The sequence below is a fragment of the Nerophis lumbriciformis genome, linkage group LG13 (assembly GCF_033978685.3).
Source record: "Nerophis lumbriciformis linkage group LG13, RoL_Nlum_v2.1, whole genome shotgun sequence".
In the NCBI taxonomy this organism is placed as follows: domain Eukaryota; kingdom Metazoa; phylum Chordata; class Actinopteri; order Syngnathiformes; family Syngnathidae; genus Nerophis; species Nerophis lumbriciformis.
This window is the reverse complement of record NC_084560.2, coordinates 12,573,364-12,587,480: the sequence shown is the minus strand read 5'-3', so window position 1 is coordinate 12,587,480 and position 14,117 is coordinate 12,573,364. Positions and strand designations below refer to the sequence as shown.

Sequence of the window (14,117 nt, the reverse complement as noted above, 5' to 3'; positions counted from 1 at the left end):
GCTACAAATCCACATATCATCAGCTAAGCTACAACATGTTTTGTTCACAATAGGATACAAATGTATGACTATTAGCAGTCCGTCCTGTTGTATGCTTGATGTACGCTTTTGAATAAATAACAATAATTTAGTAGCTTGTCTGCACACCAGGTGCCAAAAATGCTTTGGCTTTATAGGAATATAAGAGAGCACTGCAGAGTGTACAATTTAAAGCATTTAACTGTTACTTTCAGATTGGAACACAACTAATAGTGGGGAAAAGTATTACTACTCCAAAATGAGTCTGTTTACAATTCTGGTCAATCCATTACTAAATACATTTGATTTATTAACATGAGTGAAAATGATTGAAACACAACCTTTTGTCCCGCTACTTCCTCTACCTTTCCCACTTCTACAACATACTGAGCTGCTCACACAACTATGCATCTTTCTTCTACAACATACATCTCATTCAGTCCTTTAACTCCAACTTCTTCAATCTTTATTTCCCTAATGATGTCATCTTTAAAAGGATTTAAAGGACACTTGTTGGAACACTCTCCCTGTGTTGCTGCCTGGTGAACCTGTCTGGCGGGGGCCACTGTGGTTTAGCAAGTTGAATGTCTTCCTCCATTTTAAAGGCTTTCTTTGGGGAATCAGCCTGCGGCGGCCAAACAACAGATATCTTGCTGCCCTGCGCTTTGCTCTCTTCAAATGTTTTCGTCGTTGGGCTTTCACCACTGTCTGCTTTGTCCCCGTCAACGGAACTTAAGCTACTTGTTGAGTATTTCCATCCGAGTTTGTGGTCTGCAGGGATGGATCCATTGCATCTCTGCTCTACTCTATTATCGTACATCCCTTTGGACTTGAGAAGTTGTTTGTAGTGGTGCAGACAGAAGAAGCGTCCGTGGAGAGAGACATACTTTGCCAGGCTGCAACAGAAAATAGTTCTCTTCATTTAGCGCTGTGAAATGTGGCTTTTGAAGAAAGTGCAAGGTTGACCTTAATTTAGTTTTGCAGTGCTCACAGAAGAAACAGGACTTATGGTACTTTTTTCTGTCCACAATCCATCCATCCATCGGATAGACCCTCCTTCGACACACCGGGCAGAGCTCTGACTTGAGAACCTGAGTCTTTTGGGGAATAAAACAAAATATCAAAATCATTGTTGTTGGCCATGTTCCAATTAAATACGAGCACATGCTTATTAAACTTACCTTTTTTTGTAATCAAAGCAAAACCCACAAAATACAAAGGTCTTATTAATTATCATACAAAAATGATATAATGATTTTGATGCAGTATCGCCTGAGGGATCGAAGGTCCGTAATATCATGGCTTACGTGCAGTGATTTCTCCAGATTCTCTGAACCTTTTGATGATATTACAGACCGTAAATTCCTTGCAAGAGCTGGTTGAGAAATGTTGTTCTTAAACAATTTGCTCAAGCATTTGTTGACAATGTGGTGACCCTCGCCACATCGTTGTTTGTGAATGAGTGAGCATTTCATGGAAGCTGCTTTTAAACCCAATCATGGCACCCACCTGTTCCCAATTAGCCTGTTCACCTGTGGGATGTTCCAAATAAGTCTTTGATGAGCATTCCTCAACTTTCTCACTCTTTTTTGCCACTTGTGCCAGCTTTTTTTAAACATGTTCCAGGCATTAAATTCCAAATGAGCTAATATTTGCAAAAAATAACAGTTTTCCAGTTCAAATGTTAGGTATCTTGTCTTTGCAGTCTATTCAATTGAATATAAGTTGAAAAGGATTTGCAAATCATTGTATTCTCTTTTTATTTACCATTTGCACAACGTGACAACTTCACTGCTTTTGGGTTTTGTAAATTAAAATCATCACGTTTTCTACTAATTTCTAAACCAATGCCATCATTCCAATGTGCACCAATATTCTAACATGACTTTATTGTATTGCAGTGTACCTGGAGAGAATCTAAACCAGTGGTTCTTAACCTGGGTTCGATCAAACCCTAGGGCTTCGGTGAGTCGGCCTCAGGGGTTCAGCAGAGCTGAGGTCAAGATACGCCTGACTCATCGTGTAAATAAAAACTTCTACCTGTCGGCATATTATGGATACCCCCAAACAATGTTCCCTCTAATTTTCCATATGTGTGAGCAAATGCAAAAACTCCTTGAGCATTCAGTGGAGCACATGTGAGCAACGTCAGACCTGCAGCACACCTGTCCCAAACCTGACTAAATAACAAGTTCAAGGTTTTATTATTAATATCAAATGACAGCAGTCATTTCCATGAGATTATTTTCTAATATAAGTGTTTTGGCCCACTTACAATGACTATAACATATTGTTTTTCATGAGCTGTGTACTAGTATTATATGTCTGGGTGGGGGGTCCTACTTTGGAAATAATGTGTACCCCTTTCAGATATCGTATTTAGTTCCCACTAAAACATTCACATGTTGCACAATGAGATGTAAACATGGGATCATGTGTACATTCCTGTCACTTTGTTTGTAAAGTATATCTTTATTAGTATTTATTTAATATAATAACATCATTTTATGATTACAGTTTGGGTTCGGTGAATGCGCATATGAAACTGGTGGGGTTCGGTACCTCCAACAAGGTTAAGAACCACTGATCTAAACAGAACGTCAATTGCAATTAGTACAATAATGGCGAAATTGGCAAAAACAAATATTAACTTCAAATTTTATTAACTCGCAAATATATTCATCCAATTTCACCTCAATCAAGTGAGGTATACATATTTTCAAAATCAACCTCATCAGTCACATGGTCTGCCGTAATAAAGACAGCAAGGAAACAAAGACATCAAGTGTGGTTACACACAACGCCATACTGTTCAAACAGGGACACAAGTAATAACTTTTCTTAGATAAGGCATACAAATGATTTTTTTAATCAAATGTTTTGTATTAATTGCACATGTTTGGACGTTGACAAGGAAGCATTAAAATCGATTGAGAAATAAGCAGGTTATGATTTATTTTCAATATACAATGCATTGTATTGTTTTGTCCTAAATAGGAAAGTGGCCACCACCAGGGTATATCCCTTAGCATTGCCTACAGCGCGCAGTTGCATCTAACCATAGCTATGTTGCTAATAGACTCTTGCTAACCAGCTTGCAACGCAAGTATATGTGGTAATCTGCTTCAAATAAATAAATAAATGATAAATGGGTTGTACTTGTATAGCGCTTTTCTACCTTCAAGGTACTCAAAGCGCTTTGACACTACTTCCACATTTACCCATTCACACACTGATGGAGGGAGCTGCCATGCAAGGCGCTACCAGCACCCATCAGGAGCAAGGGTGAAGTGCCTTGCTCAGGACACAACGGACATGACGAGGTTGGTACTAGGTGGGGATTGAACCAGGGACCCTCGGGTCGCGCACGGCCACTCTTCCACTGCGCCACGCCGTCATAATTTTGTACCTCTGTATGTCATAAAACTACTGCTTTAAATTGACAGACATGAACTACAGTACATAAGCGCCAACACGGGAGTGCCAGACAGCTTCAGTAATGGTGTGTTCTATTGAGCGATGAGCATTCCGGTTACGAAGTCGGGAATCAAGACGGCCACATCCATGCAAGCTATTCTTGCCCTTTCCTTATCTAAATACAAACATTTTCTGGACAAATATGCACTCATTCTGCAACTTTCGAACACAGTGATTGAAGACAGAACATAAAGATGCCATTGCTATCAATGTCAAATGCAAATATTACATGAAAAAAGGTTAGTTATACTATAGTTATATTACCATATACAGTACAGGCCAAAAGTTTAGACACACCTTCTCCTTCAATGCGTTTTCTTAATTTTCAAGACTATTTACATTGTAGCTGTTGGAGCTGTTTTGGTCAGTTCCTTATCTGTTTTGAAGTAGCAGCAGCACTTCCTTTTGGGCAGGAGGGGCTGTTTTTGCTCTACATAAGCTGACTCTTTGAATTTAGACCTCTGTTGGTCATGCTGTGGTTGCGTTGTAAGGGCTGGTCTCCTAAAGCTTTAGTAAAACTTGGTCAAGTACTATTCTGTCTCGGTGGTCTGTTTTGCTCAACATATTCAGTGCAAGCCAACATTTGTACACACCTTCTCATTCAATGCGTTGTCTTTATTTTCATGACTATTTACATTGTAGATTGTCACATCGAAACTATGAATGAACACATGTGGAGTTATGTACTTAACAAAAAAGGTGAAATAACTGAACACATGTTTTATATTCTAGTTTCTTCAAAATAGCCACCCTTTTCTCTGATTACTGCTTTGCACACTCTTGGCATTCTCTCGATGAGCTTCAAGAGGTAGTCACATGAAATGGTTTTCACTTCACAGGTGTTCTTGAATCTCATGGACGAGAGAATGCCAAGAGTGTGCAAATCTACAATGCAATCTACAATGCAATCTACAATGTAAATAGTCATGAAAATAAAGAAAACATTGCATTGAATGAGAAGATGTGTCCTAACTGTTGGCCTGTACTCTACGTCCAACAATAAAACGTGTGGCTGATTGTTAATGTGACAAAAACTAGTAAAAAGTGCTTATAACGGATATTGCAGAAGTGTATTTTACTGTTTTCACTCAAAGTAGAGATTTTTTAATGCCAACCCTGGAGGGGTGAGGACTCTCCTACTAGGAAATTGGACCTCGAGGTGCGTTCCAGTTGTTACTTTCAACTAGGAACTGAGAAATTCCCAAATGGAACACACCACAGGTGACAATGTGCATTGTGGGACTTGTAGCAATATTAAACTACCATGCCAGTTTAGTTCAAACTTTGTGAAAATGCATTGTTACAATATTAAATGCATTATATTCAAGAGTGCTATTGTTAGAAAGGTTAAGTTTAAACTCAAGTGTGCTCGAGCCTCCTAAAAAGAATCTTAACATGCCAGTTCTCAACACAAGCAAGTTTGACATCCATGCCATCAATTTGCTTTTGAACATGCTTCATGGTTCTTTACCAGAGACACTGCTCGTCTGACGATGCGACACCACCTGTGATGTCATCTCCTTTGAGACGGCGCAGCCGAGACTCTTGAAAACCGTCTCACTTTCTGTCCATGTTTGGTGAAAGTTCTTCAGCAAGTTCTCTGTGGCCTCTTCGTCATAAGTCTGTGCTCTCCTTGCCCCCACAGCTTTCCTTTTCACGGCGTCAGCGTAGGAGAAAGGCGGCGGCTGTCTTGACGCGCTGCCAGACTGCTGACTGACAATTGTCGTGGTGACCTTGCTCCCCAATCCATCAACGTTTGAGAAATGCTCTGTGATTGATTTACTTTCAGAAAGTGCTGATGAATTTGTGGGTATAGTTTCTAGCACATTTTTCTGAGGAAGGAGGGTCGTGCTCTGCTCAAAGCCTCCTTGCTTTTCCGGAGGACTTTGCAGCTTTGACGTGTTGGCTGGTGCTTCTTGTCGGCTTGAGATCGGCTCCTCATCATTCCTTTTCTCTTCATCTAAAAAGAAACTCTGCTCGTCCATTTCAAAAACATTCCTAATTGCTTGAATATTGAAAGTTGGCATTCCCTCATCTATCTCTTTGATACAATCTTCCGCATCATCGTCAAGTGGGATGAACTCCCTTCTAATATTTGTTTCTGTGGATTCTAATTGTTTTACAAGGTCCGCCATAGGAGGGTTGGCCTTTACTTCATGCAAATGTTCCTGTTCACTTTCCTCCAGGTCTGGGCCCAGTCGTTCAGGAATAGCAATAGGTTCCTTGCGTATGTAGCTTTTATTCATTTCAGCTTTTTGGGCCTCCTCAAAGAACTCTCTTTTTTCTTTAACTGAAGCTAATGATAGCTCAGATGTCTCTTCAGGGACATCATTACAAAGTGGAAGTTTGATCTCAGAGCTACTCTGGAAGTTTTTTGCATTCAAAGTCTCCGGATCTTCTGATGTATCTTTTTCTATCTTTGCAGGTTCTGCTGAAAAAGTCTTCCAGAGCATCTCTTCTGAGTGGCCGGTGGCCTCAAGTTTGATCTGCCGATGGAATGATGAAGGTGTTTCCACAATTTCAGATTTCTTTTCACAGATCAGTTGTGGAGAAATTAGCAGAGGTGGTGTGATACCGCGTGAGAGCTTCACTGTCGTGTCTTTCAGCCTCTCCAAATTCTCAGCTTTGTCAAACGTCGGAGAGGGTGTAATTCTCGTGAGGCGTGCCGTTGGGGTTTCGCCGCTGCGCCGTGGGGGCGGGGGAGGTGTGGCTGGCCTGTGCAGCAGCGTAGGTGACGGAGTGACTCTCTGGGGGGAATCTGTCCTTCGGACAGACTCGATGGTGATAAACGTAGGTGAGGGAGGGCGTGTCCTCAATGATGGCGAGGGTGCGCGAAAATCAGTAGACTTGACTTGACTTGTTTCTTCGTTCCTTCTCTCATGCAAGGTCTCTCTCTTTGTTTGGGTCTGGACTTTGGTAGAACCAACGCTGATCTTGGATATTCTGGTACATGTAGCCGACTCAGCCAATGTCTCACATTCATGTTTTTCCTTCATATCAGCTTTTGGAGTTGTTTCTGCAATGGACTGCCCTGTTTTGTCAAGCACTTGTGGGCTTGTGAGGCAATCTGCCACCGTACCGATCACAGTTTTGGAAATTGTTTGGATACCTGTGATATACGAAAAAAAGCCTGGGACTAGTTGCTTTTGAGCTTCCACTTTTGATGTTGATTTTACCTTGTCATTTTGCTCTGACTCAAGGGACACTTTATTTGGGTCAGCTTGACTTTCTTCCTGCTGAGTCTGTGCACTGCTCTGAACAACTGTCGCTGCTTTCTTCTTTTGCCATCCCACAAGTTGATTTTGAGGTTTCTTTTTCTGCTGTGAGTTGTAATCCCCTTTGCTTTCAGCCTTTACCGCTTCATTCTTGACTTGAAAGTGCTCTTCTGTAACTCTTGTGTCCATTAGGGAAGCAGCAATTGTTTCTAGTGTTTGATTCAACGTTTCTGAAATGGCTGCCTTTGATTCTATGTCAGCGTCTTTATTTTGACCAAATTGTGCAACCCCTTTTGTTTTTTTGGATTTCTTTTTCTTCTTTATTGGTGTTGAAGTTTCTGGTTGGCTGTCAATTATATTTATCGCAACAGCATTAGCTGCGTTTATCTCCAGCTTTAATTCTGGTTTCATCTCTTTAGACTCATTGATTACTTTCACCTCAACAGGAAGCTTCACACCCACCTGTGTCTCTGTCTCTTCTGCCATCTTCAGATCAACCTGCTTTTCATGCTTATTACTCTTTCGCATCTTTTGATGTGTTTTAGCTGTTTTAATTTTCACAGTAGCTTCTGCCTTTTCCGTTGTCTTCGATTTATCAGCAACTTTCTCTTCACCTGTGGTTTTATCATCAGATTTACTAAATTTAAGTAATCTAGCATTTTTCTCTGACGTTTCTGTTTTATTGTGTAATTCTGGTTTCTCCTTTGTCTTGGTCTCCATTTGGAGTTTCTTTAAATTCGGCTTACTTGTGTCATGTTTCACTTTTTGAACAAAGGCCACTGATTCATCTTTTTTTCTTTCATATTTCTCAGATCCCTTTACTTTCAGACCTTCCACATTTTTCTTCTCATCAGTAGTTTCTTCTCCTGTTTTGGGTAGACCCAGGACTTGGGTGGCTGTCTGAGTTGACAGTTTGGAGGAAACAGAGACAATTTTTTGTGCTGTCGTTGCGTTAGTCTCTTGTCTCATGGAAGTCATAGAGGAGGTCTTTTGAAAAGAGACACCTTTAGAGGTCTCATTAGCAACCATTTCCTGCTTGGCAGATGATATTGTGGTCGACCCTGCGAGTGTTGTTTCCTGACTGGTGCTGATGTTGCCCTGGATGGTGTTGGTGACAGCAATCTGCTTGGATGTTGAGAAGTCTGAATTAATCCCCACAGCTGAGCTCTGTGTTACCATGGGTAAGTTATTTGTCTGCTTTAAATCTCCAGTAGTAATGATCTGAAGCCCTGCAGTAAGTGTGTTATTTATATAGGGAGGAGTTGGAGTGCTTGGAGGAGTGTTTTCGTCTTTCAACTTCCGGTACTTTTCCTCTGCTTTAATTAATGCGGTGTTAAATTTACTCGCTTTCCCTCTCATTTGAGGTGGAGGGGAAGGAGGAGGAGTGAATTTTATAGGAGAAATGCAAACTTTCCTTGGCGGCTGTGGTGATTCTGGTTGGGGAGGGACTTCAGTTGTTGTTGATGTGCGTGCAGTAATTATGGACTTGCTCGCTCCTGCTACGTGGTATGATTCCACTTTAGACTCAAGCTTTGGCACAGGGCACAAGGTCGGAGCTTTGACTTTCTTGACTCTCATCTTTTTGGTCTTCGCTGGTGAGACATTAACTGCCTGCGCTTGAATTATTTCCAGTTCTTGCTGAGGTGGAGGTGGTGGGAGGAAGTCCTGCTCATTGGTAAGTGGTGGCGGTGGAGGAGGAAGGTGGTCAATGTCAGAGTTGACCGAGGGTGGAGGAGGCGTAGGTGGAGGGGGAAGGTCAATGTCTACCACAGGTGGAGGTGGTGGAGGAAGAGGCAGATCAGGCTCTGACGTCTGTCCTTTCAGGGTGTAAACATTGGTTTCCACGTTGGTTTTATTTAATCGTATCATTCCTTTTGCCTTCAGATTGCAAAAGTCTGTTTTCAATGTTTTAATGCCGTGATTTTGTGTAATAGTTTTGTGCTCCACTACAGATTTTGATTGCTTTTTGCTCTGCTCCATTGTACAAGAGTTTGATTGAATCGTTTCAGTCACGTTAATGACAGACTGACTTTCAGCTGAAGCAGCAGTTTTAATTTTTTGTATATTCCTCTGTGCTTCAGCATTTAGATTCTTGTCAGGAGGCCTCTGTTTCACTCGCACTCTTCTGTAGGCGCCCTGTCTCACTTTGGGACTTTCACGCTGTGCCGTTTCCAACAGTGATTTAATGGTGCCTTTCACATCACCCTTCACCACTTCTTCTTTTTCTACCTCAGTTTGCTCTTGTGTCTCATATAAAGATTTCATTGACATCTTGACACCACCTTTCAGCTCTTCAATACTCGAGCTCCTTTGCATTTTGGGTGAAGATGGAGGCTCCATTAAAAGCTTAATTGTTCTTTTGACATCTCCCTGCACATCTATCTCCTGTTGACATGTTCTTTTATCAGCAGACGCGTCATGTAGGCATTGTATTGCTGTGTGAATATCGCCCTTCATAATTTCTTCTTTTTCCAATTCCCGCACCGACTTCTTGGCCAGCTCAAGAGATCTTAATGTGGCTTTAACATCTCCAGGGACGAGATCCTCAATAGCAGCTTCTACTCGGGAAGTTACAGATTCCTCAAGAGATTTCAGAGCTCCCTTGATATTTCCAGGAATGATATGTGGCTTGTCCGTTTCTTTGTGACATTTTTGCGCTCTCTCCAGGCATTGCATAGTTTTGGGTATGTTGCCTTTCACCACCTCCTCTTTCTCCACAACAACTGTCTGGTTAACTGACTCAGACAATGAAGTCAAAGCAGCTTTCAAATTTCCTTTAACGATCTCCTCCTTTTGGGGACTCTCTAATGACAAGATGGGCTCCGTCATGAAAATTTTCACCGTGTTATAAACATCGCCAGCTATGATGTCATCCACTGTGCGCTCGATTTGAGTTTGGTTGCGACTGAGGATGACTTTGGTGCCCTCAATATCACCTCCAATAATCTTTTCTTTCTCGAACGTGTCAGTCGGCTCTTCATCTGGTTCTGAATGGAGCTGTTTTAGATAAGTGAGGGCCCCAGATTCGATACATGTGGAATAAAAATGGACATTTCCCTTCTCAGTGTCATCTATGGTTATCTTCTTTGTCAGATCGGGCTGATCTTGGCTGGAGAGTCTTTGCAGAGTACTCTTTATGTCACCTCTTACAACACCTTCTTTTTCAACATCAACACAGTCTTGTTTGTTTAGAAGGGAATATATGGTCATCCGAACGTCTCCTTTCTCATCCTCCTGAATGAGAATTCCATGTTTGGCTGAGCCGGTTTCATTAAATAGGTTATGGATGGCTTCCTGGATGTCCCCTCTTATAATGTCTTCCTTTTCAATACTGCTAGTGCTATCTTGGTTGAATAGCTGCTGCACTGTTGTACTGATATGACCCTTCTCTTCAGACTTGATGACCACCTGCCGCTTCTGTTTTTCCTGCCTGTTTAGAAGATTCATCATTATAGTCTGCAAATCCCCCCTGATAACTTCCTCTCTCTGAATCTCCGGAGTTTGCTGATTCATTAGGTGATATTTTGCCATCCTAACGTCGCCAATTTCATCAGATTCAATAAGTATTCCTTTCGATGTCACCATTTTCTGACTGTAAAGCTTCTCAAGCGTTCCCTTGACACTCTTCCCCAGAATTTCTGTCTTCTCTGTTCTCGTCTCGTTAAAGTCATCAAAAGGTGTAGTTTCAAAGAGCCACGTTGTTGACTTTACATCTGCTTTGAGAATTTCCTCTTGAGTGACATGTGTCTCCTCGTCTTCATCCACCTCTTTGATGTGGTCGAGAGGATTTTTCTCAAAGAGCCAAACGGAATGCTTCACATCTCCCTTTTCTACCTCCTCCTTTTTAACAGTCTCAATAAGGTTTTCTGAGCTCAGACTTCTTATTTTGTCGATTGACTGGGTTTCAAATCTCCATTTGGCTGTCCTGACGTCTCCTTTCTGTATTTCACTTACGTTGACTGTTCTGACAGACTCCTGCGACGTAGTCTCAGACTCAAAATGTTCTTTATTCATCTTTACATTGCCACCTTGAATGTCATCCACAGTCTTCATCAACGGCTTCTCATCTTCCGAAATCCTATCCAGAGGTTGTGTCTCAAACCTCCACTTTGCAGAGGTCACATCTCCTTTTTGTTCATCCTCCTGTGTCACTGATTTTAAGATGTAAACCTCGTTTGAGTCCTTAATAGCGTCAAGCGGTTTGGTTTCAAACAACCACCGTGTTCCGACTACGTCTCCCCGTGTCACCTCTTCGCTCGTGACAGTGGTGACCTCGTGGTAATAACCATCTTTGTCCTGAATGGCATAAAGTGGCTGAGTTTCAAACATCATGGTGTAATTTCTCACATCGCCCTTCTCTTCGTCATTGCAAACAATCTGTGTTGTGGACAGGTCCGTTTCAGAGGTTGCCACCTTAATTTGATCCAAGGAGAAGGTCTCAAAGATGAAGCGACCCTTGTCGACATCTCCTCTGTGTACGTCCGTTACAGTGCGGCCTCTCACTGAGTCCTCTTGCCCCTCGTGTATGTTGTCTATGGATTGGTTTTCAAAGAGCCATTTGCAGGTCACAACATTTCCTTTTTGTATGTCTTCTGTCCGTTCCCTCTTGATATGTTGCATCACTTCCTCAGACGTTGATGTCATGATGTCGGATGTGTTGTGTTCAAAAATGTACTTCTTTCTTGACACATCTCCAGATGCAATGTCAATCTCTGTGATGTGCTTGAAAGCGCTACGATCCTCCCCAGAGAGATTTTCCAGTTTCTCTGTCTCGAACAGAAAACACGTCGTTCTTACGTCTTTTCCTTGAATGTCTTCTTGATTCACAGTGCATGTTTTCAGTATGGTCTCTGTCTCATGTATGGTATCAAGTGCCTGTGTCTCAAAAAGCCATGTGCATGATTTTACATCTCCCTTTGGCATTTCTTCACATTGACTTTCACTCTTCATGTCCAATTTTTCATACATGGTGTCCATTGGTTGCGTCTCAAATAGCCACTTGTAGGTTTTTACATCTCCTTTCATAATGTCTTGGCTTTGACTTTCCTTTTCCTCATCTTCAATGTTGCTGAAGTACTTAATGGCATCCAGAGGCTGTGTTTCAAAGAGCCACTTGGCAGTTTTAACATCACCGGATTCTATTTCCTGTTTGGATATACCCTTAATAAGTTGGTATTTGTCGATGCTTTCATCAAACTGGTCGATTGGTCGTGTTTCAAACATCCATTTGTATGTTGTAACGTCACCGCTCACCACCTCCTCGTGACGCACAGTTTTCACTTCATGGAAGTGGCCTGAGCTATCTTGCATGGCGTATGATAGCCCCGACTCAAAGAGATTCTTGTTAGATTGCACTGAGCCATTTGTGATGCCTTCCACAAGGATCCTTTGAGACTCATCCCATCTGTTTAATTCTGTGCTCTCAAACATTTGCTTGTAGTTTGTTACGTCCACTTTGTCAATTTCTTCCAGATCGATTGTTCGGACGACTTCTTTCTTTTCATCTCGGATCTGCTCCAAAGGTTGGCTTTCAAAACGCAATTTTTGATGTCTAACATCTCCCCTCTCCTCTTCCAGTTCATCTCTTTTTTTTAGTTTGCCCACCTCTGCTAGCTCCTTAAGTTCTTCAATCGGGATTGTTTCGAAGTAATGCCTGGCTGATTTCACGTCTCCTGCAATGATATCCTCTTTTGTCAAGGAGAGGCTGTTTGAATTATCTTTTAACGTGTCCATTGGCTGAGTCTCAAACACCCAGCAGTTTTTACGAACATCTGCCCTGCAACTCGTGCCATCTTCCTGCGTGAGGTCCTCTTCAATATTGACGGTACGTGTTATCTCCTTCTTTTTCTCTTGAATGTGCTCCAAGGGCTGACTCTCAAAGCGCCACTTTTGATGTCTGACGTCACCTTTTATTTCTCCATTCATTAAAGTCTTTTGAAGTTTTCCGACTTCAGGGCAGTTCTTCCTCTCAGTTTGAGGGCTGCTTTCAAAGAAGTTTCTTGCTGATCTAACATTGCCTCCGATAATGTCTTCAACAGTTTGAGGTTTGGCATTGGCATCATCCTTGAGAGAATCCATGGGTTGGGTTTCAAACACTAAGCAGTGTTTGCGCACATCTGCTCCGACTCGCTCATTTTCAGCATTTTCACTGTCCAACTCATCAAGAGAATTCAACGTCTTTATTTCAAACAACCATCGGCCCCAGTCTCCTTTGATGCTGTCTTCCATGGAAAGACTACACACAAGTTTCAAAGAGGAAGGGGGGTTGTTCACATCAAGAGGTTGAGTGTCAAAAAGCCAACGTGAAGCAATCGAGTTTTCCAGTTCGGTTTCAATTTTACGCACTGATTTAATTTCTAACATCTGACTCGACTGTCCCATGATGATGCATTTAAAGCGAGTGTCAAAGGTGCTTGTGATAGTTTTTACCTCGTCATCGATTTCTTCTAAAACCATTCTCAAACTCAGCAGGTGGCTCTCGTCAATGGTCTCTGTGTGCCCCAGGCTTTCCATGTACTTATTTTCAACCATGTAAATGGTGGCGTTACCATCCTCTTCTGTGAAAATAATCTCTTTCGTCAGCTCCTCCTCTTTGTGCATTTTATTCACACTGTTCAATGTTTGGGTTTCAAACAACCACGCTGCAGCACGGACGTCTCCCTTGTCAAGTTTGTTGAATTTATATTCTGTGGAACTGGTGTCACGTGGACCCAGCTCATCCATCGTCTTGGTTTCGAACATCCACGCCGTACGTCGCACATCCTTTCCGAGAATCATTTCTTTTTCGCTAATCTTTTTGTTGTCTTCGTCTTCATCTGGGTACTCATCCTTGATGGCATCCAGTGGCTTATTTTCAAAAATCCAACGCCTTGCCTGAACGTCACCAGGCAGAATCTCTTCCCATTCGTATTCTTCATCAGTGACATCAGCATCCTCCTCATACATATACTCTTGGCCGTAACGCTGGTTGTTCACAGCTTCATGGTACTCATTGTAAAAGTCCTCCTCTATATTTCTCCGAAGCTCTGGATGAATGTGCTTGTAAAGACGCTTCAGCTCAGACATGCCCTTTTGCTTTAAGTAAGCATCTTTGCTAAGAACAATTTTTGACGGATTTGCAGGTCTTTGAAGCTCAGGTGAGTATTTGTTGGCTGGAATATTTTCACAGTCTGATGGCATTTGAAGTAAATCTGGCGGTGGAGGTGGAAGGTAATCAGCATCTTCAACTGCTGGCGGTGGTGGTGGTGGAAAGTCCTCGTAATCAATAATGGCTCCCATTGTTTCATCTGATTCGGCCACATGGTGCACCTCATTAGTTACTGTGGTGTTTTGGCTCACATTTGAGGACCAGTTAGACCGATTGATGTCACGTCCAATCTTATTTAAAGAGCAAAAATGACATTTGGG

The 14,117-nt window shown here is 42.0% G+C and overlaps 1 protein-coding gene across 4 annotated transcripts in view; it reads right to left on the bottom strand.

Annotated features, from left to right (window-relative positions):
- Window positions 1-775: 775 nt before the first annotated feature.
- Window positions 776-14,117, bottom strand: part of xirp2b (xin actin binding repeat containing 2b) — a 32,673-nt gene continuing 19,331 nt past the window's right edge. For all 4 annotated transcript variants that reach the window (XM_061971683.1, XM_061971686.1, XM_061971685.1 and 1 more), the window contains 3 exons: window positions 4,967-14,087; window positions 985-1,115; window positions 776-914 (listed from right to left, as the gene is read on the bottom strand). In XM_061971683.1, the coding sequence (XP_061827667.1) occupies window positions 1,024-1,115; window positions 4,967-14,087 (9,213 nt within the window). In that variant the 3' untranslated portion in view covers window positions 776-914; window positions 985-1,023. The remainder of the gene's footprint in view (window positions 915-984; window positions 1,116-4,966; window positions 14,088-14,117) is intronic.